General features: G+C 42.4%; 11 protein-coding genes across 13 annotated transcripts; 6 read left to right on the forward strand and 5 right to left on the reverse strand.

Moving 5' to 3' along the window:
* Positions 1–1,600: 1,600 nt before the first annotated feature.
* Positions 1,601–5,232, reverse strand: LOC111595002 (mothers against decapentaplegic homolog 3). 2 transcript variants are annotated; one of them, XM_023308502.2, is made up of 3 exons: positions 4,925–5,232; positions 4,453–4,528; positions 1,601–3,489 (listed from the first exon to the last, which is right to left on the reverse strand). In XM_023308502.2, exon 3 carries the CDS (start codon positions 3,144–3,146, stop codon positions 1,656–1,658), a length of 1,491 nt encoding a protein of 496 aa, XP_023164270.1. In that variant the 5' UTR covers positions 3,147–3,489; positions 4,453–4,528; positions 4,925–5,232; the 3' UTR covers positions 1,601–1,655. The 2 variants fall into 2 exon arrangements, with proteins under 2 accessions (XP_023164270.1, XP_030081770.1); XM_030225910.1 differs by having other exon boundaries at positions 4,453–5,232.
* A 76-nt stretch (positions 5,233–5,308) lies between these two features.
* On the reverse strand, positions 5,309–6,500 carry LOC111595006. 2 transcript variants are annotated; one of them, XM_023308505.2, is made up of 2 exons: positions 6,433–6,500; positions 5,309–6,362 (listed from the first exon to the last, which is right to left on the reverse strand). In XM_023308505.2, exon 2 carries the CDS (start codon positions 6,357–6,359, stop codon positions 5,400–5,402), a length of 960 nt encoding a protein of 319 aa, XP_023164273.1. In that variant the 5' UTR covers positions 6,360–6,362; positions 6,433–6,500; the 3' UTR covers positions 5,309–5,399. The 2 variants fall into 2 exon arrangements, with proteins under 2 accessions (XP_023164273.1, XP_023164275.1); XM_023308507.2 differs by having other exon boundaries at positions 6,460–6,484.
* LOC111595001 (phenylalanine--tRNA ligase alpha subunit) lies at positions 6,433–8,141 on the reverse strand. The gene has a single exon (XM_023308501.2). It carries the CDS (start codon positions 8,116–8,118, stop codon positions 6,625–6,627), a length of 1,494 nt encoding a protein of 497 aa, XP_023164269.2. The 5' UTR covers positions 8,119–8,141; the 3' UTR covers positions 6,433–6,624.
* A 192-nt stretch (positions 8,142–8,333) lies between these two features.
* LOC111595005 (zinc finger protein 93-like) lies at positions 8,334–9,336 on the forward strand. Its single transcript, XM_023308504.2, has one exon. It carries the CDS (start codon positions 8,354–8,356, stop codon positions 9,323–9,325), a length of 972 nt encoding a protein of 323 aa, XP_023164272.2. The 5' UTR covers positions 8,334–8,353; the 3' UTR covers positions 9,326–9,336.
* Positions 9,337–9,713: 377 nt separating this feature from the next.
* Positions 9,714–11,296, forward strand: LOC111595004 (gastrula zinc finger protein XlCGF26.1). Its single transcript, XM_023308503.2, has one exon. The coding sequence runs from the start codon at positions 9,857–9,859 to the stop codon at positions 11,219–11,221; it is 1,365 nt and encodes a 454-aa protein (XP_023164271.2). The 5' UTR covers positions 9,714–9,856; the 3' UTR covers positions 11,222–11,296.
* A 396-nt stretch (positions 11,297–11,692) lies between these two features.
* LOC111594987 (zinc finger protein 675) lies at positions 11,693–12,598 on the forward strand. Its single transcript, XM_023308486.2, has 2 exons — positions 11,693–11,890; positions 11,951–12,598. Exons 1-2 carry the CDS (start codon positions 11,813–11,815, stop codon positions 12,455–12,457), a joined length of 585 nt encoding a protein of 194 aa, XP_023164254.1. The 5' UTR covers positions 11,693–11,812; the 3' UTR covers positions 12,458–12,598.
* LOC111594986 (zinc finger protein 664) lies at positions 12,599–14,035 on the forward strand. Its single transcript, XM_023308485.2, has 2 exons — positions 12,599–13,157; positions 13,208–14,035. The coding sequence occupies exons 1-2, from the start codon at positions 12,615–12,617 to the stop codon at positions 13,946–13,948; spliced, it is 1,284 nt and encodes a 427-aa protein (XP_023164253.2). The 5' UTR covers positions 12,599–12,614; the 3' UTR covers positions 13,949–14,035.
* Positions 14,036–14,319: 284 nt separating this feature from the next.
* On the reverse strand, positions 14,320–15,925 carry LOC111594989 (guanine nucleotide-binding protein subunit beta-5). The gene has a single exon (XM_023308489.2). It carries the CDS (start codon positions 15,672–15,674, stop codon positions 14,604–14,606), a length of 1,071 nt encoding a protein of 356 aa, XP_023164257.1. The 5' UTR covers positions 15,675–15,925; the 3' UTR covers positions 14,320–14,603.
* A 188-nt stretch (positions 15,926–16,113) lies between these two features.
* Positions 16,114–18,619, forward strand: LOC111594982 (zinc finger protein 681). Its single transcript, XM_023308482.2, has one exon. It carries the CDS (start codon positions 16,230–16,232, stop codon positions 17,793–17,795), a length of 1,566 nt encoding a protein of 521 aa, XP_023164250.2. The 5' UTR covers positions 16,114–16,229; the 3' UTR covers positions 17,796–18,619.
* A 74-nt stretch (positions 18,620–18,693) lies between these two features.
* LOC111594992 (TNF receptor-associated factor 6) lies at positions 18,694–20,539 on the reverse strand. The gene has a single exon (XM_023308492.2). It carries the CDS (start codon positions 20,323–20,325, stop codon positions 18,880–18,882), a length of 1,446 nt encoding a protein of 481 aa, XP_023164260.2. The 5' UTR covers positions 20,326–20,539; the 3' UTR covers positions 18,694–18,879.
* A 192-nt stretch (positions 20,540–20,731) lies between these two features.
* On the forward strand, positions 20,732–21,961 carry LOC111594994 (acidic phospholipase A2 PA4). The gene is made up of 2 exons (XM_023308494.2): positions 20,732–21,674; positions 21,741–21,961. Exon 1 carries the CDS (start codon positions 20,970–20,972, stop codon positions 21,666–21,668), a length of 699 nt encoding a protein of 232 aa, XP_023164262.1. The 5' UTR covers positions 20,732–20,969; the 3' UTR covers positions 21,669–21,674; positions 21,741–21,961.
* Positions 21,962–22,069: the final 108 nt, after the last annotated feature.

Below are 22,069 nucleotides of genomic sequence, written 5' to 3' on the forward strand. Positions count from 1 at the left end.
GTATATATACGCATGCTTGTATGCATCAATTTATGTAAGCGAACTTTTTCTTATGTCTGGCCACACTGACACCCCCATCGCGCACTGTCTTCTCCTTCCCTGCCTTCAAACTCTTTGCCCAACTCTCAAAGCGCAGCTTAGACCAAATACAAATACAAATACAAATTCTAATGTAACCAACTTACAGCAACAACAAAATGCGGCATTCGTACGAATATTATTTTCGCATTTGTAATTTTGTACTGTAGCCAGCATGGCCACACTAACACAAATAAGATTTTTAATTGCATTTAAAAGGAAAATAAACAAAATTAGCTGTAAAACAAAAAAATAAAACATATTTAAACGTTAACTTAAAAACAAATTTAGTTTTCTATGACATTTGCAACATGCAAACAAAGCAAGTAGTTTAGCTTAACCCTCCAAGCTACATACAGATAAAAAAACCCATTTTACAGTATCATTATAACTTTTTTCGAGTTTTTTTCGTATGAGAACTGAATATATTTATGAATTGAATTTTACTTTTGTTTTACTTTATCTATGCGCATTTTTTTTGCTTCTCCAGCTTTTTTTGCATGCTTTTTTGTTTTTTTACGAGTAAAACGAAAAAAAAAAACGCGTTATCTTGCGTTTTTTTTTCTAGATTTGTGTTAATTAAAGATTTAAACACACATATTAAGCAAAAATCGAATCGTTAGAATAGCATTCAATATGACATATTTTAGTTCTCTTTATATTTATATAAATGTGTTAAGATAGTTCACATATATACTTATGTCTGTATGTGTGTGTAAGCTTTAAGCTTGAAAATCCCAGTTTCCGCTGTTTTTTTCTCTCTTTCTCTCTCTCTCGCTTTGTCCAATCTTAGAAAAACGTTTCCCAAATCACCGTTGTGTTTTTGTTCTTTAAAAAGAATTTTGAATTTCTCGCTATGATGGCGATGCGCGTTTACCAGCATTGTTAAACAGGATCATATAATCTTTCTTTTTTTTCTTTTCGTTTATAGTTTTATCTTCATCGCCTTGCCTTCTTTATGTCTAGAAACTGTATATAAAATGTGATTTCTGTTTAAAACATGGAGTCGCATGTTCTTATCGAAAAATGTTGCTTGCATGTCTCGTCTCATCCCACTCTGCCTATTCCTACACTCTAAAACCCTAAGCTCGTAACGCAAAAAAAACATGATCTCAATTGTTGTATATATAGATAGAATATAGAAGTTTTCTTTTTTTCTGCATGAGCTACACAATATATATTGAAAATGTTATTCTGTACTCTGTTCCCCAAAGAGGATAACACTTTCGAATATTGGCGTCTATCGATACTACTATTTCTATATGTTCAATTAAGGTACAAGTATTACGATTTTCAATTTAGAAGAAAAATTAACATGGACTTTTGATGCATGTACATGATAAATGTAGATTTTGGCATTGTCCATTTTCCAGTCGCCGGGAACAGAGTATTTGACAGTCGGTAGTTACCGACTGAATTTTGCTTCTTGTATCTCTCGTTCTCACTTCTTGTGTTACAATTGCTCTGCTTTGTGAAATATAAAAAAAAATTTAATATATATATATATATATATATATATGTGTGTGTGTGTGTTGCATGTACATATATCAAAGAGCTTTTTGAATTTGTTGCCCCATTTAGGACATGGAGCTGCAGGGCAAACGAGGCGATCCCATTTGGGTAAGCACACGATCGAGCCATTGGAGTGGCCCATTCAAATGGAGCTCGATCCAGCAGGGCGTTGAAGTGACCGTCTGTCGGCGATATTCGGCACCCCAGCCTTTGACGAAAGACATGCGAATGGTGCACATGCGTGTTAGTTGATAAACTGCCTCGAATCCCTGGGATACCGATTGGGATAGCAAGGCGGCGAACTCTTGATTATTGAAGATCTTTAGATTGCAGCCAGGCGGTATTTTGCAAACAGTTGCCGGATGCCAGCCGTAACGTTGATTACAATTGGGACTCTGAACGAATATCGAAGAATCGCTCAGGCATTCGGCAAAGACTTCGCCGCCAATATAATAGAGGCGAACACCTTTGCCAATATGGCGACGCGTTTGCTCAACGACCTCGTTGCGATTAACGTTCGATAGTAGGCCCAAACAGAAGCGTTCCGAATTGGATGGATCGGTGAAGCCGTCCACCGTTATTGATGGCTGTGAGGCGTGAAAGGTTTCGCCCACTCGGGTATTTAGCTCATAATAGGATATAGAGCACCAGAAGGCCGGCTCATGGTACATCACTGGTGCAGCATCGGCGGGCGGTGTTAGCCGCGACATATTCATGTTATCATTGGGATCGATTGGATCGCCATCCTCGCTCATATAGCCCGGCGGTGGTGTGCCCGTATTGGGTATGCTGCTGCCCACGCTGAGTACACTTGATTGCGAGTCCATGTTGCAGCTGCCCGGTGGCAAGTTCTGGCCGACACCTACCACGCTGCCAAAGGATAACGGTGAGTGTTGTTGTTGCAGTTGTTGATGATGCTGCTGTTGTTGCTGCTGCTGTTGCTGATAGCCGCCGGCTCCAGTTGCTGTTGTGTTGATAGTGGTGTTGCTGCTGCTGTTGCTACTGCTGCCACCCAATTCCATATACTGTGGCGGACTGAGCGAGGCGCTGCGTATTATTGCAGCATTGTATTCCGTATTATTTGGTATCTGATGTGTATGATTGTCCAGAGGATAGTCGACGATGGAGTCGGGAGGCGTTGGCAGCGACTTGGGCACCAATATTGATAACTCAATCTTTTTATAGTGATACGGATTGATGCAGATATCGTCCTTACGCAAATGGAACGCGTATTCGCAATGCTCGAGCGGCTTTAATTCATTCTGCGATTGCAGATCGGGCCAGCGCCACAATCGGCAATAGATGACGTGCGGTAAACCCTTGCGTAGGCTCTCGCCGGTGGCAGCGGGTTTGCTGCGCGGCACAGTCACACACCGGGTATTACAATTCTGCGTGGATATGGCTCGTTCTAGTTCCTCAATCTGTGAATTCTTTTTGATCTTTTTCACCAGATTCCGGACGGCCTTCTCGGACCACTTGCCCTCGACACTATTGTCCTCGTTGCCCTTTTTGAGTGCTAACAAACGTTTAACCACTTGCGGAGTGAATGACAACATCTCACGAACAGTGGACACTCAACCGCGCCCCCCTCCCCCGCACACGCGTACAACACACAAAGCCGGCTAAACGCTGAATACGCGCACCTGCCACCACACCTCCGCGATTCCAGCAGCTGCTTTTTAGATTTTTTATTCCAGTTTTTTTCGACGTCTGCTCCTTTTTTATTGCTGCACTGTTTACAGTTTGCAATTGATATGCAATTGATACTTCCAGCAATTAACGTTTATCAACACTTATTTTGCTAATGTCTGACGTTTTGTTTTGGCGTTCTGGTTTCTTTGTAGCGTCGCTTTATTTTTGTGGTTGTTGCTGTTGTTCTTGTTGTTGTTGTCAGCGTTTCTAAAAAAATGTTTATAACAGTTAGTTTTCTTTCTCTCTCTTTTGATCTATGCGTATTTATGTCTGTGTTTGCGTGCTGCTAAAATAATTAAAACTTGATAATTTGCATGCATGTGTGTGTGTTTTTGTCTACGATGATTTCCCCACAGTGAGCTTGATAAAAAGAAAAAAATCATGAGTCCATATGATGATGTTTGTGATAATTACGCGTCTGTTCAAGTATGTGTAAAAGTTAAAGCTGTAGCTCTATACATGTAAGCCGTATACTCGTGTATAATCAATCCAACAATTCCTGTTTGTTCTTTATCAATAACAACTAAAGCAGCTGACGACGATGTAGCTGTACGAGATAGGTGCCTAAGGTGTGTGTAAAGCTCTGTGCAAAGCGATTCACGGGGGCGTTTTATGCCAAGGTCACTTGTCACTTGCAAAGGCAGACACAGCTATAATGAGCATATACATATATACAAACATACGAAAGTATGTGTGCAACCCAAAGCCAGATATAAAACACAACATATCCCTATGACACATGATATTCGTTTTCATCTATCGGATGATTACAACACTAAATATATTTGCATATACATGTATGTATGTGTGGACACATTAATGATTTGCAGTTTTCCAAATTAAAATTCAGTATTGCGTGGTTAAATTAATGAATATACTTTTTACTAGGAAAGAGAAAAGTGCTTACAGAGGGCGAAATTAACTGCACCCTGGTTACACATTAAAGAGTAGTTTTATGGCAATAGGGAGATGCAAAGCTCATTATTTAGGTGTGCCCAGCCACTGGCATCTGGAATATATTGGCCGCAGCTCATTAGCTGTAAATGACAAGCATGGAATGAAGTTGAAAAAGAAGCAGTACTTTCGCAGACACACACACACACACACAGATAGCCAAACGCATTCAAAAAGTGTAACTATGGATTGTATGTATGTATAGACAAACTTTACCTGTTCAACAACTTCCACATGTAAACAGCGGTACGACGGCAAAGTTGGCACCGGCACTTGTATTAAATGCCTGGAGCTGAATGTGGATGATAATCTTATAGATAGAGCAGCAGAACTAAAAAGGAAATGCAGCAACAGCAACGACACTTCCACTTTTTCTTTTTTGTTTTTTATTTTTTTATTTTGTATGTGTGCGATTGCAACCGTGTTGGGTTGTTGGTGGGTCTAGGGACGGGTAACTGACCAACGTTGGTGGCACGATTGCACCGGAACCGGGAGCGTAAGTCTTTAGTTGGATTATGGGGGAGGGGTGGTTGCTGATTTCAATTTGTGTATGTCTTGTGCGCGCGCAAGAAAGTGACAGCTAGACACATATACACATACACATGCACACAAACACGCATACACAGTTTTATATACAGCGAAATGTTCCTGCTGCTGCTGCTGCTGACCTTTCGCACTGTATGATTACTTTTCTAGTGCCCTTTCCACTTTCACAGCTGTTTGATCACAATTTATGCCAACGGCTTGTTTATCGACGTTATTTTTATTAGCTTGTGCGTTTTAATTGAATGAATTTAATGCGTCTGAGGCCTGAGATCTATGCCGAAAAAGCACACCGTTCGTTGTGTCTACTGTTTTGTATTTCCACATACATATACGCAGTTCTTATTCGCATTCTCCTCTGTTACTTGTGCTTCTTTCGTCTGTGCCTATGTCTACGGCTGTGTAAATATGTGTGAGCGTGAATGTGTATGTTCTTTTGTCTGAAATTATGTATTCAGCGAGAGCGATATATTTTTGCTTATCGATAGTTGCTAAATATATCGATTTGCAGACTGGAAAATAAAAATGCTTATTCTAAGTGAATTCATCGCGGGAAATATATTAAATAATTTTTAATGTCAACTTGTACACTTAGGCATAAAGCATAAATACTACTAGGATTATGTACGCGATATGCGCAATGATTTTTGCAGAGCCGTTTTCACAATCTCATCGGGTGATGGAGTATCAAAGCGAAACCGTTTAATATTTGTACCGTAATCCTCCCGTTTATACAACTTCAAAATTTGCAATTCAAAGGGCGATGCAGCATATTTAAGTTGTGGCTTCCGTGGTCTTGGATAGCCTACCGTTGCATCCATCATGCTACCAACAGCACTTGATTTCTCTACAACTCTCGTTACAATTGGCTCCAAATCGCCTGATATACTGCTTTGTCGTTTCTTGGACAGCAAGCCAACAGAAGGACGGTCGCAGCTGATAAATGGAATATCGAAGTGCTCCACAACAGCGGCTGCTTGCTTACAGCGCACCTTAGTCGCCGCCTCACGTGGCGGGGCATCTTTAACTGTAGCAATTAGAGTCGAGGTTAAATCAATTAATGTTGTCGGTGCTTGTGTTGGCTTTTCCTGTGTGGTCTTTAGTTTGGTACTATCACCACCATCGTCGGTAGAAATTTTTAGACTCTGCACTCCCTTAACCACTTGCGTTAATTCCAATGAATTGTTCTGTTTAAGTAGCTTGTCGCTTAACTGTACGTGGACGCGAGGCTTTTCGAGCGACTCTCCCGAATCAGTTAGAAGATTGGGTATGGTCAATTGGCCAACAGTCTTATCTTTTGTGGATACTGTTGGATATCTCGCTTCGCTCTGCTTAACTTTGATTGCATTAAGTAGTAGCTCATTGTGGGCAGCCGCAGCACGACTGTGCTCCACTTGCTCTGCAGTGGCTGGCTTGTTAGTGTTTATCTTAGGTATAAGTTGTGGTATAACAAATTTTCTCCCAATCGAAATGTGTGATTTCGATGTTTCACTGGCATTTTGGCTGCCCAATGTGTGTTGAATGGATTGCTGCAGTGTTTGTGTATTCTCCTTGTCCAATTCTAGATCAGCATCAGCCATAATCTACAGTGGCGATGTTACAGAAAAAAAAATTTTTATTTATATTGAAGAAACAAAAAACAAAACTAAAAACCTTAGTCTCAATATTTATTTTGTTTACGTTGTTATTATGATGACTTTTTCGATTGGCAGTAATGTTACTTCTCCGAAACTATCAGTGTTGCAAAGCAGTGTTGGTTTATTGGGTATGGGTTCGAAACGCGCGAGCATTAAAATGTTCAAATACATGTATTTGGAAAAGCATGATTAAATAGCAAGTGCAACTCTACACGTGATCCAATCGACAAATAGGGCCTTCTTCAACCATTTTTAGATCGACCTTCGGTCCGACCAAATCCCGAATATTGTTAATACCATACTTGATCATAGTGGGTCTTTCTAGAGATAGACCCCATGCAATTACATTAACATTCTCAGGCAGGCCCATGGGTTGCAGCATTTCTGGGCGAAATAGGCCTGAATTGCCCACTTCAATCCATTTGCCCAGACCAGGATGATAACAGAAAATCTCCATGCTGGGTTCCGTATACGGGTTATATGCCGGTTTGAACTCTAGCTGAGTTATGCCCAATTTTCGGAAGAACTCGTAAAGCGTGCCAATTAGATCACCCAGAGTGAGACCAACGTCTGCAATAACGCCCTCTACTTGATGGAACTCAGCCAAATGGGTAGCATCTAGAGTCTCATTGCGAAACACTTTATCTATACTAAAGTACTTGGCCGGCTTGAATCCACCCTCTTGGTTAGCCAGCTTGAATAGCATACGTGCGCTCACAGCTGTTGTATGGGTACGCAGCAGATTCTTTTGCGCCTCCGATAACTTCCAGTCGTAGCCGTAGCCTAACGATCCGTATCCACCTTTTGAGTGCACGGTCTTCACCCGTTGCAGGTAGTCCTGCGGAAACTTATGGCTTTGCGCCGGATGGTTGATGAAAAATGTATCATGCGCATCACGTGCCGGATGCTGCTGCGGTTGATACAGTGCATCAAAATTCCAGAATGATGACTCGACGTAGTTATTAGTGGGCATTTCTGAGAATCCCATCTCCAAAAATATTTGACGAAACTCAGTGCGTACCTTGAGTAGCGGATGCAGATGACCACGCGTCGGTGTCGCGCCCAATGCATCAAAGTTATATGACTTGAATTTAAGCTGCTGCCATAGCCCACTGGTCAACATATCCATGGTAAGATCCGTTTCCAGCTTGGTCAGTGTTGTGGCAAACTCTGGACCCTTGCTCAAAATAAAGCTCTTTATGGTTGTCTCTTGCAGCAGTTTGCGCTTCTTGTAATCAGTCACATCTTTAGCAGTCAATCGCGCATTGCCGCTAGCCACCAGCACCAGCTGCTCCTTTACATTGTCGATAATCTGATCAACTTTACGCCTAACCAGCGGCGGACTTACACTCTTATCTAACAAGATCCATCCCTGGGACATGGCCTTGCTGAAGCCCACTTTAGCATTGGCTCCACCAAGAGACATCAGAGCTGTTTGAGCTATGCCCTCCTCCGGCACCAAAGAATAGACGATGGCCTCATGGCTGCCTTTCTCAACCACGGATTGGCCTTCTTCCGTTAGTTCAAGGTTCTTCTTTGTGGCTGTCTCAGCAATAACAAGATCACCATGTGCCTGTATACTCTTTAAGGCGCCGACAACTTTCTGATGGTCAACGCTGAATTGCGTGGCAAGTTCTAGTGTATCAACTTTGTCGACTGCCTCCAAATGCTGTAGGATGCGTTCTGTGAGATCGGGATGCATGTTGCCGGCCGTATCTACGTTTGCTAATCGCTTAATTCAATTTAATAGAACGATAACTGAAGACGTATACGAAATTGCAGTGCAATCGAACAATTACAAATCGCGTGTTGTAGTTGTCTATCGGCATAAAGAAATATCGAAAGCGCCAGCAAAATTTCACTTAATATATTGCACGAAGATAGGGTTTAGTGTTGGTAACTACTTCACTATTGTTTTGATTTGCAACCAGTGAGAAATGGTCGAAGTTGTAAACATAAATGTATACACAAAATGCGCCGAAATACACTGCGACGCATCAGTAGAAGCGAAGTTTTTAATAAAATGCACTTGTGGCATCTCTTTAATGGATTACGTTGCATTCCAGCATCACTTTAGCAGTGACCATTTGCAGCCAGAGTCCAATATCGAAAAAGATAAGATGCTAAAAAAACGAATATTAAGACATAAAGCAAACGATTCGACGGCGCCCATCGACTGTTTAAATGAGCCTGTCGTTGAGCTGCCGTCGATCATAGAAACGTCAACAATCATAGAAAGTGGATATGATGCTCTTACGCTTGTTGAGTCCAACTGCAATGAAGAATCGCCGAAACAGCCTGATCGTCGTCCTTATAATCCACGCAATAGACCAAAAACGTGTGCGTATTGTGGACGGATATTTCGACGCCGCTATCTGCTAGACACACATCTGAATATCCATACTGGCAGCAAGCCCCATCAATGCGACATGTGTGGCAAACAGTTTCGAGCCGTATCCACTCTAACGCGTCACTTGCGCACCCATGAGAAGCGTATGGATCTCCAATGCCAGTATTGCGAAAAGCTGTTTACCCATCGTAGTGCACTGCTCAGCCACCAGCTGCGGCACACACAAGTACGCCGTTGGGCTTGCGCCAGCTGCGACAAGAGCTTCTATACCCGTAATCAAATGGACACCCATAAGAGGAAGATGCATGTAAATGTCAGTAAACAGAAGTCGCAGGACCCCACAGACAACGTTGAGCTAAGCCCATCCCTATTGCCATTTGCCTGTGATCTGTGCAGCAACAGTTATCGAAGTGCCTCCACGCTGAGCACCCACAAACTTAAGAAACATTATCGTTTAGCTAAATACAGCTGCGAGCAGTGCGATAAAAAGTTTGTGGATGCCTATCACCTGCAGCAGCACCAGTTTATACACGTGAAACCCGAAATTATAATAATTTAATAAATTTATATATACATACGTACATAGGCAATTCATTTGTTATTTGAAAAGTACATATAATTTCTTTACTTATTACGATATATTCCTTGTAGGGATAAAAATCGCATATCACAGATAGTCAAAGCCTTGCCTTCCAAATCCAAGAAAAGTTATTAAAAATAAATATCCTGATTCTTACTTAACACTGGACATTGCAGTCTGTAGCTGCAAATAACAAACATTGCACGACGTTTGTTTTAATCCAACACAAATTCGAAAATTATATAAAAATGTTTATTAGTTCGAAATATATAAATATAACTGACATAAGGAAGCATTCCAATTGGCGCCAGCCAACTGAGTGATTATAACTGCATCCTTTAAAAGCACAGTGCTGTAAAATACCAAAGCAAAACAGCTGTTCAGCCAGTCAGTCAGAATTGAAAAGACAACACGATTTGTTTGCGTTGCTTATGGCAGGCTAATCAGATTTACAAAATTGTATACAAATGTTTATTAGTTAGCAGAAGCGTATTAAATAACAAATTGAAAATGCTGAAGGCACTCAAGCCGGACACATTTGCCGGTATCGCCAACGCCAAGTGCGGAGAGGTATATTTCCAAAGTCTAAACAGCTATCGCATTGACTGTGCCTTCTGTGATATGAAGAGCTTTGTGTTTGCCGATTTTCTGCTGCACATACAGAACGAGCACTTTGAGAATGGCCTACTTAAGGCAGATGTGCTGCTGCCGAAGCAGGAGCAAATGGACAACAGCACCACATCAACACAAACCAATCTGTTTTCTTGGTATGAAGTGACGACTAATGAACATGACTTGGCAGGCTCCAATGGAAATGAGTTTATAGGCGCAACTAAGCAGTTGGCGGACGACAGTGACGATGACGATGATGAGGAGGATTTGGAGGATCCCGTTGGCATTATGAAATGGGATATGTTGACGGAGCGCCTATACAATGAGCACATTGGATCGGACGTTGAGAATTCAGATGCCATAGGTCAGCAACAGGAGGCAACACTAAAAGCTACAAAAGAGCAGCTGGTTTGCATGCACTGCAATAAGACGTATCAAAGCAAGAAATCACTGCAGCGCCACATGGAGCGACAACATAAATATGCCGATGCAAACTCAGAAGACGACGTAGATGTGGACGTGGACGTAGATTATGAACCGCCCAAGGTGCATGCGTCCAAACCATCCACCAAATATAAATGCGAGCATTGTGACAAGATTTATCATGGAAAATATACATTACGGCAGCATGTGAAACGAGATCATGACATCAATCTGAGCGATGCCTTTGTCTGCCTTGAGTGTAATGCGCAGTTGCCACGATTACGCTTGCTGGACGAGCATGTGGTTAAGGTGCATGGTGGTGCGCCTTGTGTAATATGTAATCGTCGCTATAAGACACGTCACGAGCTAAAGCGCCATCAGCTAAAACATACAAATGAGCGTGATGTGCCATGCAGCCATCCGGGCTGTGAAAAGCGTTTCTTTACCACGCGTCACATGCGGAACCACAGCAAGGTGCACTCGGAACAGAAGAATTTTGTGTGCGAAAGCTGTGGCTATAGCTGCCGCAACAAGGAGACGCTGCGCGTCCACTTGCGCAGCCATACGGGCGAGCGTCCCTTTGGCTGCAAGGAGTGCGACAAGCGTTTCCCATCCCATTCAGGTCTCCGCGAGCATATGGCCATGCATTCGACGGAACGACCGCATGTGTGCAAAGTATGCGGCGCTACCTTTTCTCGCCAGAAGGGACTCTACCATCACAAGTTCCTACATGCGGCCACGAAACAATTTGTGTGTAAGCTCTGTGGCAATGAATATGCACAGGCAGCAGGTCTGGCGGGGCATATGCGAAAACATCGAAACGACGAGCTTAATGGCTGAAATCTATAATCCATTATCTTCCATTATATAGTATGTTCGTTCTATTTACTCGTTATGTTTTTATTTGTAAGCACTCAGGCATAGATTAGGTGAATTACATCTCTATGTGTATGTACAAAGTGCATATATATATATATATATATATATATATATATATATATATATATATTTATATATATATATATATATTTATATATATATATATATATTTATATATATATATATATATTTATATATATATATATATATTTATATATATATATATATATATATATATATTCTCAGCCATTAAAATTCTTATCTGATCGTTTTTAATGAATGGTATTTTAAATTTATTAATGGGAGTATTGCTATCGATTTTAATGTCGGCCTTCTATCGAAATAAATTCGATTTTTAATGCACTGAAAACAATTCAAGGCTTTTACAATGAATCAATCGAAACTATCTACGCTATCGATTTTTAAGTCGATTGTCTAGTAAAATACATTCGATTCCATTTAATGTGCTGTAAGTTACATAGAGGAAGGGAGAGGAAGGTTGCATTGAAATTTAAAATTAGCTTCTTTTGACAACAATTAATCGAGCCACAAATGCCAAATCGCGCGTTTAACATAATGCCAACGATTAAATTTAGCATGCACTGCGAGACAATGGCCGGTGTGGTTCTGGTAAGTGCGCCGTCTGAATGCAGTTTATTGCTTTTATATTACGGTTTTTTTTTATTGAAGACAACGGCCAAGACAAATACAAAACAGACGCATAGCTTAACATATTCAAAAAACTCAGATCACGCAGAATACGCTGACCACGAAAAGGACGTCCTGCGTCATATGTGCGAGCAATGCGGATATAGGACTCGTATACTTGGAAATTTAAAGGTGCATAAGCGACGTCATACTGGCGAAAAACCTTTCCGTTGTGACATATGCAATGCATCATTCGTGGCACGATACCAACTAACCACTCACTTTGAACGCCACATGGACACCGATCAGCGACGCAATCGCTACATGTGCCGAGAATGTAATGTTGGATTTCTTAGTGCGCGCGCTCTTTATCACCATAAGCCGTTGCATGCTCAAGTGAAGCAATATAAGTGTGGCATATGTGAGAAGTCCTACGCGCAGGCAGCTGGATATGCGCAACACAAGCGTTGGCATCGCCAACGTAACGAGCGTGGAACGGCCACAACCAATTTCAAAATGCCTGACACAATTAAAACAAATTTAAATTAGCCCGCGTCCACGTTTTTCAACACTGCGTGATTTCGATGACATTGTTATTGTTATTAAATTCGTGTTATCGATGCATTGTTTTGGTACTTGCCTGGGAGAGTGTTAATTTGTTTATGTTTGTTTTTATGGCAAATGTGAAAATAAAAGAATTCGCAGCATGTTAAAGCAGTGTCTAATCAATGTGGACTTCTCGCGACTGCATGCCAATCAGCAACTGCTCCCAAAATGTGGAGAAATATTCTACGGAAGCGAAAACGAACACTGCAGCTTCCAGCTGGTTTGTTGCCTCTGCGAAATGAAACATTTTGCTTTTGACGATTTCTCGATGCACATACGCAATGTGCATTTCGACAAGCAGGGCAAACCGCGTACGCATGTCAGAGCCAACAATAATGATGCGTATCAACAGCTGCCGCTTTTAAATGCAACACCATCTACAGTCACCGACGAGCGCAGCGATGGATCAGATGAAGATGACAACGTCGCTGATGCTGCGGCCATTAAACCATTGCGTGTCTGTGCATTCAATGAGGTCAAACTGGAAAATGTACTTTTGGAAAACAATAAAAATTCCCAGGACGAGGACTGCTGCCATAGTGCAGACGAACTGGACGAAGCCACAGCAGGTTCCCAGAATTTCAGCGATGTCGACGATGACGATACTGCAGATAGCGAAACGGAAATTCAGTCTGTATTTAAGGTGAGTTACAAATGTTATGGTGTGGATGTTATGTCAATTGTGCTTTGCAGAAACAACGACCCAAGGAGTACAAATGCAAATATTGCGATGGCAAATACACGACTCTTAAATACCTAAATATTCATCTTAAAATGAGCCATCCGTATCCGAAGGCCTTCAAGTGCAATGATTGTGATGCCAATTTTGACGTAGAACGCGCCTTGTTAACGCATCGTCGCAAGGTCCACACAGAGTTTACGTGCAACCTGTGCGACAAGGTATATAAAAGCTCACGCACTCTTCTACGTCATGTGCAGGGGCACTCGGGTCTACGGCAATACAAGTGCGAGCATGAGAGCTGTGGCAAATCCTTTGTTAGCCAACACAATTTAACATCGCATCGTCGCGTCCACAGCACAGAGCGCAACTATGTCTGTGAATTATGCGGTTATCGTTCGCGCTATCGTGATGCACTCATCGTTCATCGACGCACGCATACGGGCGAAAAGCCGTTCAAGTGCCAGACATGCGCACGCTGCTTCGCTTCCAAGTCGCTGCTTAATGAGCACCAGGCCATGCACTCAACGGAGCGGCCGTACAAGTGCGATAGCTGCGAGGCCTCCTTCTCACGTCCCAAAGCTCTCTATCATCACAAGCATCTGCATTTAGGCATCAAGAAGTTCAAGTGCAAGATCTGCGGCAATGCGTATGCCCAGGCAGCGGGGCTCTCAGCCCATATGCGTGGCCACAAAGCGCAGGCCGTCAATGGTATTATTGATAATGGTTCAGCTATATCCTGTCCACCTCATTAGTATCCTTGAGCATCCCTATAGTAAGCTAATTGTACAGCCTTCTTTAAATATTAAAAATCTGCACAAACTTTAGTTATAATACTTAGGCCACAATATATATATATATATATATATATATATATATATATATATAGATATATTATTATCATTTTATATAGTCTATCGTAATAAAAATTGTTCCCAAAAAAAATATGTTTAAGAACCTCAGTAGAATATTAAGCAACATTCGCTTGGAAAGATTGCTACAAGATAGCGCTACCTCCTTTTATATTATTCTATATTGTATTTTTCAAGTAAATATTTATATATATGTAAATATCGTTAGAGCCGCTCTGCTAGTTAATGACTGAAAAGTATAAATAATTTGGTTTTCGCTTCAACATTTATTTTGAACAGGAACTTAGAACTAGGCGCATAATATGTTTACATAGATATACACGAGCTTTCTCCCTTTGGATTGGTTACGTGCAATTTGCCTTTTTATATATTATACTTAAAGTATATAGTATTTAGTGTAACACACAGACAGAAAAAAAGCTTGAAAGCTGACAAACAACAGCAGGAGCGTGCTTAACAGATTCAATTTACACATATATGTATATGCACATATATGTTATATACACATACATATATTTAAGGTATGTAGGGTGGGGTTTTAGGCCCACACTCGTATGGTGTAGTCCCAGCTACCAGTGGATAGCGCTGTGCCATCGGGTGAGACCTGAACGCAAGAGACCTTGTTCTCGTGACCGTACAGAAGGCAGACGCGCTCTGATTTGAGCGTGTCCCACAGGTTGACAGTGTAGTCATTGTAGCCAGCAAAGAGCAGTCGTCCGCTAACCGAAAAGTCCACCGAGTTAACACCGAAGATAATGCTTTCCTTGGCAAATACAGCAACTTCGCGATCTGCGCGCATATCATACAGGCGGCAGCTGCTGTCGTCGGAGCCTGTGGCGATGGCATCGCCGCATGGATGGAACTTAACACTATTCACATCCGACTGATGGCCCTCAAAGGACTGCACCACATGGCCAGAGCGCATGTCCCAAATAAAGGCCATGCGATCGCAGCTGCCAGAGACAAAGGTGTTGCCCGTCTCGTTTGGCGCCAAATCAATGGCCATGACGTCGCCGGAATGACCATGGAAACTTTGCAATAATTGGCCAGATTCGACATCCCACAGAGCGCACGTGGAGTCTCCACTGCCTGTGAGTATTTGCTGATCTGAATTGGGATAGATACAGCATGACATGTAGCTGGTGTGCGTGCCAACAGTTCGTTTCTTGGCAGCCATTTCCTCATCGGAGGTAATCGGATATACGGTTACTTTATTGTCCAGGCCGCCGCAGGCCACATAATTGCCAGATGGCGCATAAGCACACGCCATTATCCAAGTGGTTGGCATTGTGACAGCGTGTTCTTTGTTTGTGGTAAACGCATCCCATATTATGAGGCGTCCGTCCTGAGATGACGAGATTATGTGTCGCTTATCGGGACTCCAGTCAGTGCACAGCACTTTCGCTTGGTGACCTTTTAGCACTTTTCGCGGCTTTATGTTCACGAAGGCTATCTGTTCCAGCCTTTCAGCTATGTTTGATAGATTGACATCGTTCAGCTTTTGGCGCTCCTCCTCCAACTTCGCTTTCAAATTTTCCGCCTCTTTCAGCAAGCTTGCCATCTTTTCATTCGCGTTGACATTGCTGGCTGAAGCGGCGCACTCCGACATTTTGACAATTGATTTTTATGTTTATGTCCTAACTGTGCCGCAATCTTCAATGTAAAAGCGGGGGCGAAAATCAATATACTGATTGCAGTTAGAAAAAAAAGTGTATACACGAATACACAACGGGCGGTTGCTGTCAGTGTGCGAAATACGAGAATTGCAATTTAAAAGATGTAATACAACACTGGAAGCAATCAAATAATCAATTTGTTTGTATTCGAGTTGATGTTGATTTAGTATCGATACTTCATAGCTAAACGTTTATTTGAAACTACAAAAATTAATATAGTCCATTATATATTTTTAGATATATACCTAGTTACTGTTGGCATTCATTACACTTTAGTAATGCAAATATGATATGTTTATTCATGTTTACTAAAATGTAAACATTAAAAAGCATCGACTGCGAGACAAATTATATTTATCGAGTATGTTATCGATTTACAGCTGTCTGGTGTTTGGTGCGACGGCGGCTTTGATTTGGAGCCTGATACGACGCCAAAGTTAAATGGGCTCAATTTTAGAGGAACGCTACTGTAATCAGTGCTCTACAGGATGATTAAATTGCAACCTGATTTTGATCGAACATATTTTAATTTCCGTTGCGGCGAGGTGCTTTGCGTTAGCCCAACGAGTTACGATGTTTGCTGCACGCTCTGCGGGCAGCAGGTGCCCTACGAAGGATTTCCCCAACACTTTCAACAAAAACATTTGACAGAGACGGAGACTGAAGACTGCAAGCTGTTCTCTTCACAGGCCGAGGAACAGCATCTGGATACGCCGGTGGACGTGGATGTCGAGCCACTGGCCATTAAATCCGAGGACGACCCCATTGCCCATGACGAGACGCACGTGTCCAATAATCATGTGAATGTAGACTTAGCGCAGATAGCTCTGCTTGATCGGGAACACGAGACTGATAAAGTCGCAGATTTCACTGCATCTAAAGAGTTGGTAAGCTCAATTGCAACCAGGCGCCAGCGCCGAGAAGCAGCACTCAAGAATATTCTAGTGCAACAAAAAACACGAACAACAGAGGATGAAACGACAATGGACAAGCATATTGAATGGAGGGCGGGGGACGTCAACACCAGCGATGTTCGTCTTAAAGTTAATGAGAACTCAGACTCTGATAACAATGATGATTATGAGGATGATACAAGAGACATGCTGTTCCAGTGTGACCAATGTGATCGCGCCTACAACACCAAACGCAGCCTACAGAGCCACAAACGCAGCAAGCACAATTTCCGTAAGCCAACAAAACCGCACAGAATGGCAGCAGATGTTACAATAGTGGCAACAACAGCTGGAAGCGTTCGCAGAAAACCGCGCAAGGATCCCGCCAAGATCTACAAATGTGATGAGACTGAATGCAATCAGACTTTTCGTACTGAACGGGACTTGCGTGGCCACCGTTGGAAGCATACGGGTATCTTTTGCGACATCTGTGGCAAGCCCTTCACTCAATCCGGGAATATGATGCGCCACCGTCAAAGGCATAGTGGCATCAAACCGTACAAATGCCAGCAGCCAGATTGCGAAGCCACCTTTTACACACAAAAAGAGCTAACATCGCACAACATATGCCATACCGGTCGCATGCCCTGTATATGTGAGGTGTGCGGTCGTCCATGTCGTGATCGCGGCGTTCTTACTGCCCATATGCGGCGACACACTGGCGAACGGCCTGCTAAATGCGAGGTGTGTGGGAAGGCCTTCTACAGCTTCCACGATCTCAATGTGCATGCCGTCTCACATACGAATCTGCGACCCTTTGTCTGTGATGTTTGCGGCTCCACGTTTCAGCGTAAGAAAGCGCTGCGCGTCCACAAGCTTCTACACTCAGAGCAGCGCAAATATTCGTGTAAGTTATGCAACAAAATGTTTGCCCAATCTGGAGGACTCAATGCCCATATGCGCACCCACGAGACGGCACGAGCCAGGGCGAAAGCCAAAACCAAAACAACTACAGTCGATGTCGAAGCTGAAGTCGAGGAAGCTGTCAACACTAACCAACTGTTGGAGGAAGCTGTCACAATTGAGGTGCTCCAGGAGCAGCATTCCTCCCATGTGGAAGTTGTTACCGTTGCAACTGCAGGCAGCTGGCATGTACCATAATCTTGCAAATGTCTCTGGCCTCCATTAAGGGCTTAACAAAATGTAAATATTAAATCAAAACACAAATATAACTACGCTGTTTTCAATTCAACCAGTTTGATTCACACCTGCATTCTCCCAAGAGTCGACCCGTTGCCAAGCTAAAGCATTAGAAAAGGTACATTATCCATTGTATATTGAACAATGTACATGGTACACGTAGGCACAACAATAAATCGAAAAATTATCGGTACAAAAGTGTCCTTTATTATTACTTTTTTGCTGCTGTTCTCGCTAATTACTACATAATTATGAATATGCTTATCTTTGTTATATATCCAATATACCGCCCACTTAAATACATATATGTCCGTATGTGTGTATATAAATACTATATTAAGCAGCTGCCATCAATATTGCTCTTAACAAAAAATCACCTAAGAATAATTGTGTAACATAATGGACGTATTTTTTCGTGTATTCAATTGATAAAATCAAGCAATGACTGAAGCTGTTTTAGAGACAATGTTTGCAACTTATAAAATAACTTGAACAGAAAAACGCAAAAGTCATTAAATTAAGTAAAAATGGGATTCAATATAATCACAATATAAAACAGGGACGGATATGAAGATAGGTGTAGCATGGCTGGTTACCGGTTTAGCCATTGGTATCTTATTGGAATCTGATCAGAAGCAAACATATTGCATGGAATGAGCCAAATTTGATTTAAGTTAAATAAAACTGTTTGGCTTCTTTTTGCATTATTAAACAATAAAATGCATGTAAATGTATACAAAAGTTTGGGCTAGTCGAATTGCTATCATACTACGTGTATGCTATATGCCATACTATATATTTGTGTATATATTTATATATATATATATATATATATATATATATGATAAAGTCGCTTCTAAACTATGGTATAAAAATTGCTTCGCTGTGATGTTTTTACGATTTTGCCTTTCTGAATAATATTCGAAAGTCGTATAACGTCTATATAAAATATACATATTTTAGCGCCTATTGTTTGTATGTATATAGAAGCATATAGTATATTGAGAACATGGTTTGTGGTTAATTCTGGGCAATTCAATTCAATTCAAACAATGTTAATCTCAATCTTGATCAAGAGCCGATTGTCGGCACAGAAGCCCAAGTGCATTATATTGGATATGTTGGCATACTCGAGAAATCCAAAGCCGCGTGTGCTGATGGCCTCGCGCGGTTGGTGGAAGGCGAGTATCTCCGGTTTGGTCATGATGGTGTCATGCTGTGACAGACTTGCGTCACCCGGATGCACCATGCAGAGCTTGATGCGGCCCTTGAATGGCCAATCCAAATGGAAATCGTTATCCGATTGCATCAGATGCACGTGCAGACTGAGCACATGCGGCTTTCGCGGCTGTATGTTGAGACGCGCGCAAAACTTATAACCATACGGTGACGTATAGCATTCGTGCGAATAAACCTGGTTATTTGCATTGGCGCGCAGTCGTTCTATCAAAGTTGTCAACTGCTCGATTTGCCAGACGATTGTGCCGTTACTATAGCGTGCATCGATGGGCTGTTGGCGTCGCAGCTGCTTGTTGAGATTCTCGATGCGTGTCTCCTGTTCGCGTGTGCGCTGCTCCAGCACAACGATGCGTTGATACATGGTCTGAACGATTTGCTCGTCAACTCCATTCGCATACTGTGGCGGAGGTGGCAGCTGTCCAGCTTTGTGCCCGTTCTCCAGCGCTGAGTTGGAGGTGGATTTATGCGGCTGCCAGGTATCAATGGCCGTTTGTTGGAAAGCCTGCAGCATGAGCTGCATATGATGCGGCATATCTGTTTTAAGATGCTCCTCCAGCTGATTGGTCTCTGGGCGGCCCACAAAATCGCACTTAATGCTAGCAAAGGGGCACTTCTCCTCAAGCTGCTGCTGTTGCTGTTGCCGGCGGTACGGGCAGCTAGGCAAATGCCGATGCAACTCAATTGGAGAGGCCACAACGGAACAACCGTGCGGCGAGTTCGGGCACTTGTGCTTAATTTGCTCAATCTCGCGGCGCGTATAATTATCGGGAAAAATGTCCTGCTCGGCGGATAGCTGCTTATTGTCAAGTGGGCAGCATTGGTTGTGATTCTGCAGCCAATCACTGAGGCAACTCTTACAAAATCGATGACCGCATGACGTCAGCACCGGCTCATTTAGCCAGTCTATGCAAATGGCGCATTCATACCGTGAATCGGGATAGTCCGTATCTCCCTCATGCTCGCCCGATGTGTCCGAGGCAGCATAGTTTTGATTCAGTGCCAAGGTACGAGGCGGGGTCAGTCCTGTGGCGCCACCAGCTGCATTCGTTGCTGCCGTTGTGGGCGTGGTATTGCTGCAGCCAGCAATGTGCGTCCCATTACTGTTACTGTTACTGTTATGTTGTTGTTGTTGGTAATGATGATGATGATGCTGCTGCTGCTGTTTCTCTTCTATGTGCTGTTGCTGCTGATGCAGCTTTAATTGTTTCTGTTCCTGTGGAGTGCGCTGCATTGCATTAAAGCGTGCATGCATGCGATGCACCGCTCAGTCTATCTTAGCCCTAAATTCTTAAAAAATTCGATTCACCTGACCACACACAAAAATATTGATGCTATTCGTTGGTCAGTGTTGCAAAATACCTAAGCCCTTTAACAGCTGAGTGTGAAGATGTTTCCATTAGTTTACATTTTTTGCATTGGTAAGCTGTTTTCATTAAGTTACATCACTATCAATATATGGCTCTAATTTTGTATTCATAGCGGTCTCACGTTTCTAAACAAAAATAATTTACTCAGTTCCGTTAATTCATATATACTACATATTTATGTATCCATCCCTACAAAACAAATGCTCAAAATGGCATTGTCAAATGCAGTATTAGCGAGCTTTCGCACAAGTTGTGCAACACTGAATACCGAACATCTGTTTCATTGCAGAGCACTGCTTTGGGAGAGAGATAAGCGGTTCACCTGCACGTACCCTTAAAACACACAGACGACGAAGTCGTTATAGCCAGTCGAGCTGCAGCGTGCGAGCCCATAAAACGCCAACGTCCCGCAGTCGGAGCGACAATTGAGTGTGAGGAGCGTGCCGCAAACGGAACGCGAAACCTTAAAAAAGAATACGTTACAACATTGAATGAAAACCCGATTTCGACAGACTGACAAATTCACAGAATGGCAAATTCTATTGCATTGAAATGCAATTATATTTATTTGCTATGCCTAATTGTGTTCGCATGGCACATGTGCGCTGCCAAGCAGCTGCCATTGCCCGCCAATGTCGCTGCCGCTGCAAGTGCAGCAACGACAACAACAAAGCCAACGTCAACACCAATACAAACAAACAACATCAGTAGTAGCAATAGCGGCCAGCAGCAACTACGTCACGAATCGTACGATAATGATGACGACACAATTTCGGACGCACAGCCCCTTGCGCCATCGCGCCGACGTCGCCAAGTGTCCGATTGGTTCATTGCGCCCAACACACGCTGGTGTGGGCGTGGCAATTTGGCAAATGGGACGTATAATCATTTGGGCGGCGCATCGATGGCAGACAAGTGCTGTCGGAAGCACGATCACTGCAAGATGTACATACCGGCCATGTCCAATCGGTACGATCTGTTCAATTATCGCCCTTATACGCTGTCGCATTGCAGTTGCGATCGACGCTTCCGCACCTGCCTGAAAATGGCCAGCGATGAAGATGCCAACACAATTGGCAAGCTCTTCTTCAATATGGTGCAGACGCAGTGCTTCGTCCTTAAAACGGAAACTGTGTGTCAGCAGCGAGGCACAGGCAGCGACTCAGACAAATGCCTGAAGGAAACCTTGCGCCACAAGGCTTACCTTAGGGATAACAAGAAGTTTTAGACGCAGGTTAGTTCACAAATATTGATAACGTACATGTCATGTTATATCAATGCTATTTACTTGCTTATTTAGCTGGAAATTCATATGAAACCAAAGCCAGCTTGTTAGCGGTCTTTTACGAACCAAACCTGCCAAGTGCGTCAGTGAACAAAAACAAATTGGCATTTGCCATTAAGTTTGAAACCTAATGGCAAACTAATCTCAAGCACAGATGAACAAGGAACCAACCTAAGCAACTGCTACACTTAAAACTCGTACTTACGTCAGACATACATTATTACTAAACTATACTCTTATATATTAAGCTGTTTACTCTATATATATATATATATATGTATATATATATATATATTTATATATATATATATATTTATATATATATATATATATTTATATATATA

This window comes from Drosophila hydei, unplaced genomic scaffold, assembly GCF_003285905.1.
Source record: "Drosophila hydei strain 15085-1641.00,03,60 unplaced genomic scaffold, DhydRS2 tig00008148-arrow-arrow-pilon, whole genome shotgun sequence".
Classification (NCBI taxonomy): domain Eukaryota; kingdom Metazoa; phylum Arthropoda; class Insecta; order Diptera; family Drosophilidae; genus Drosophila; species Drosophila hydei.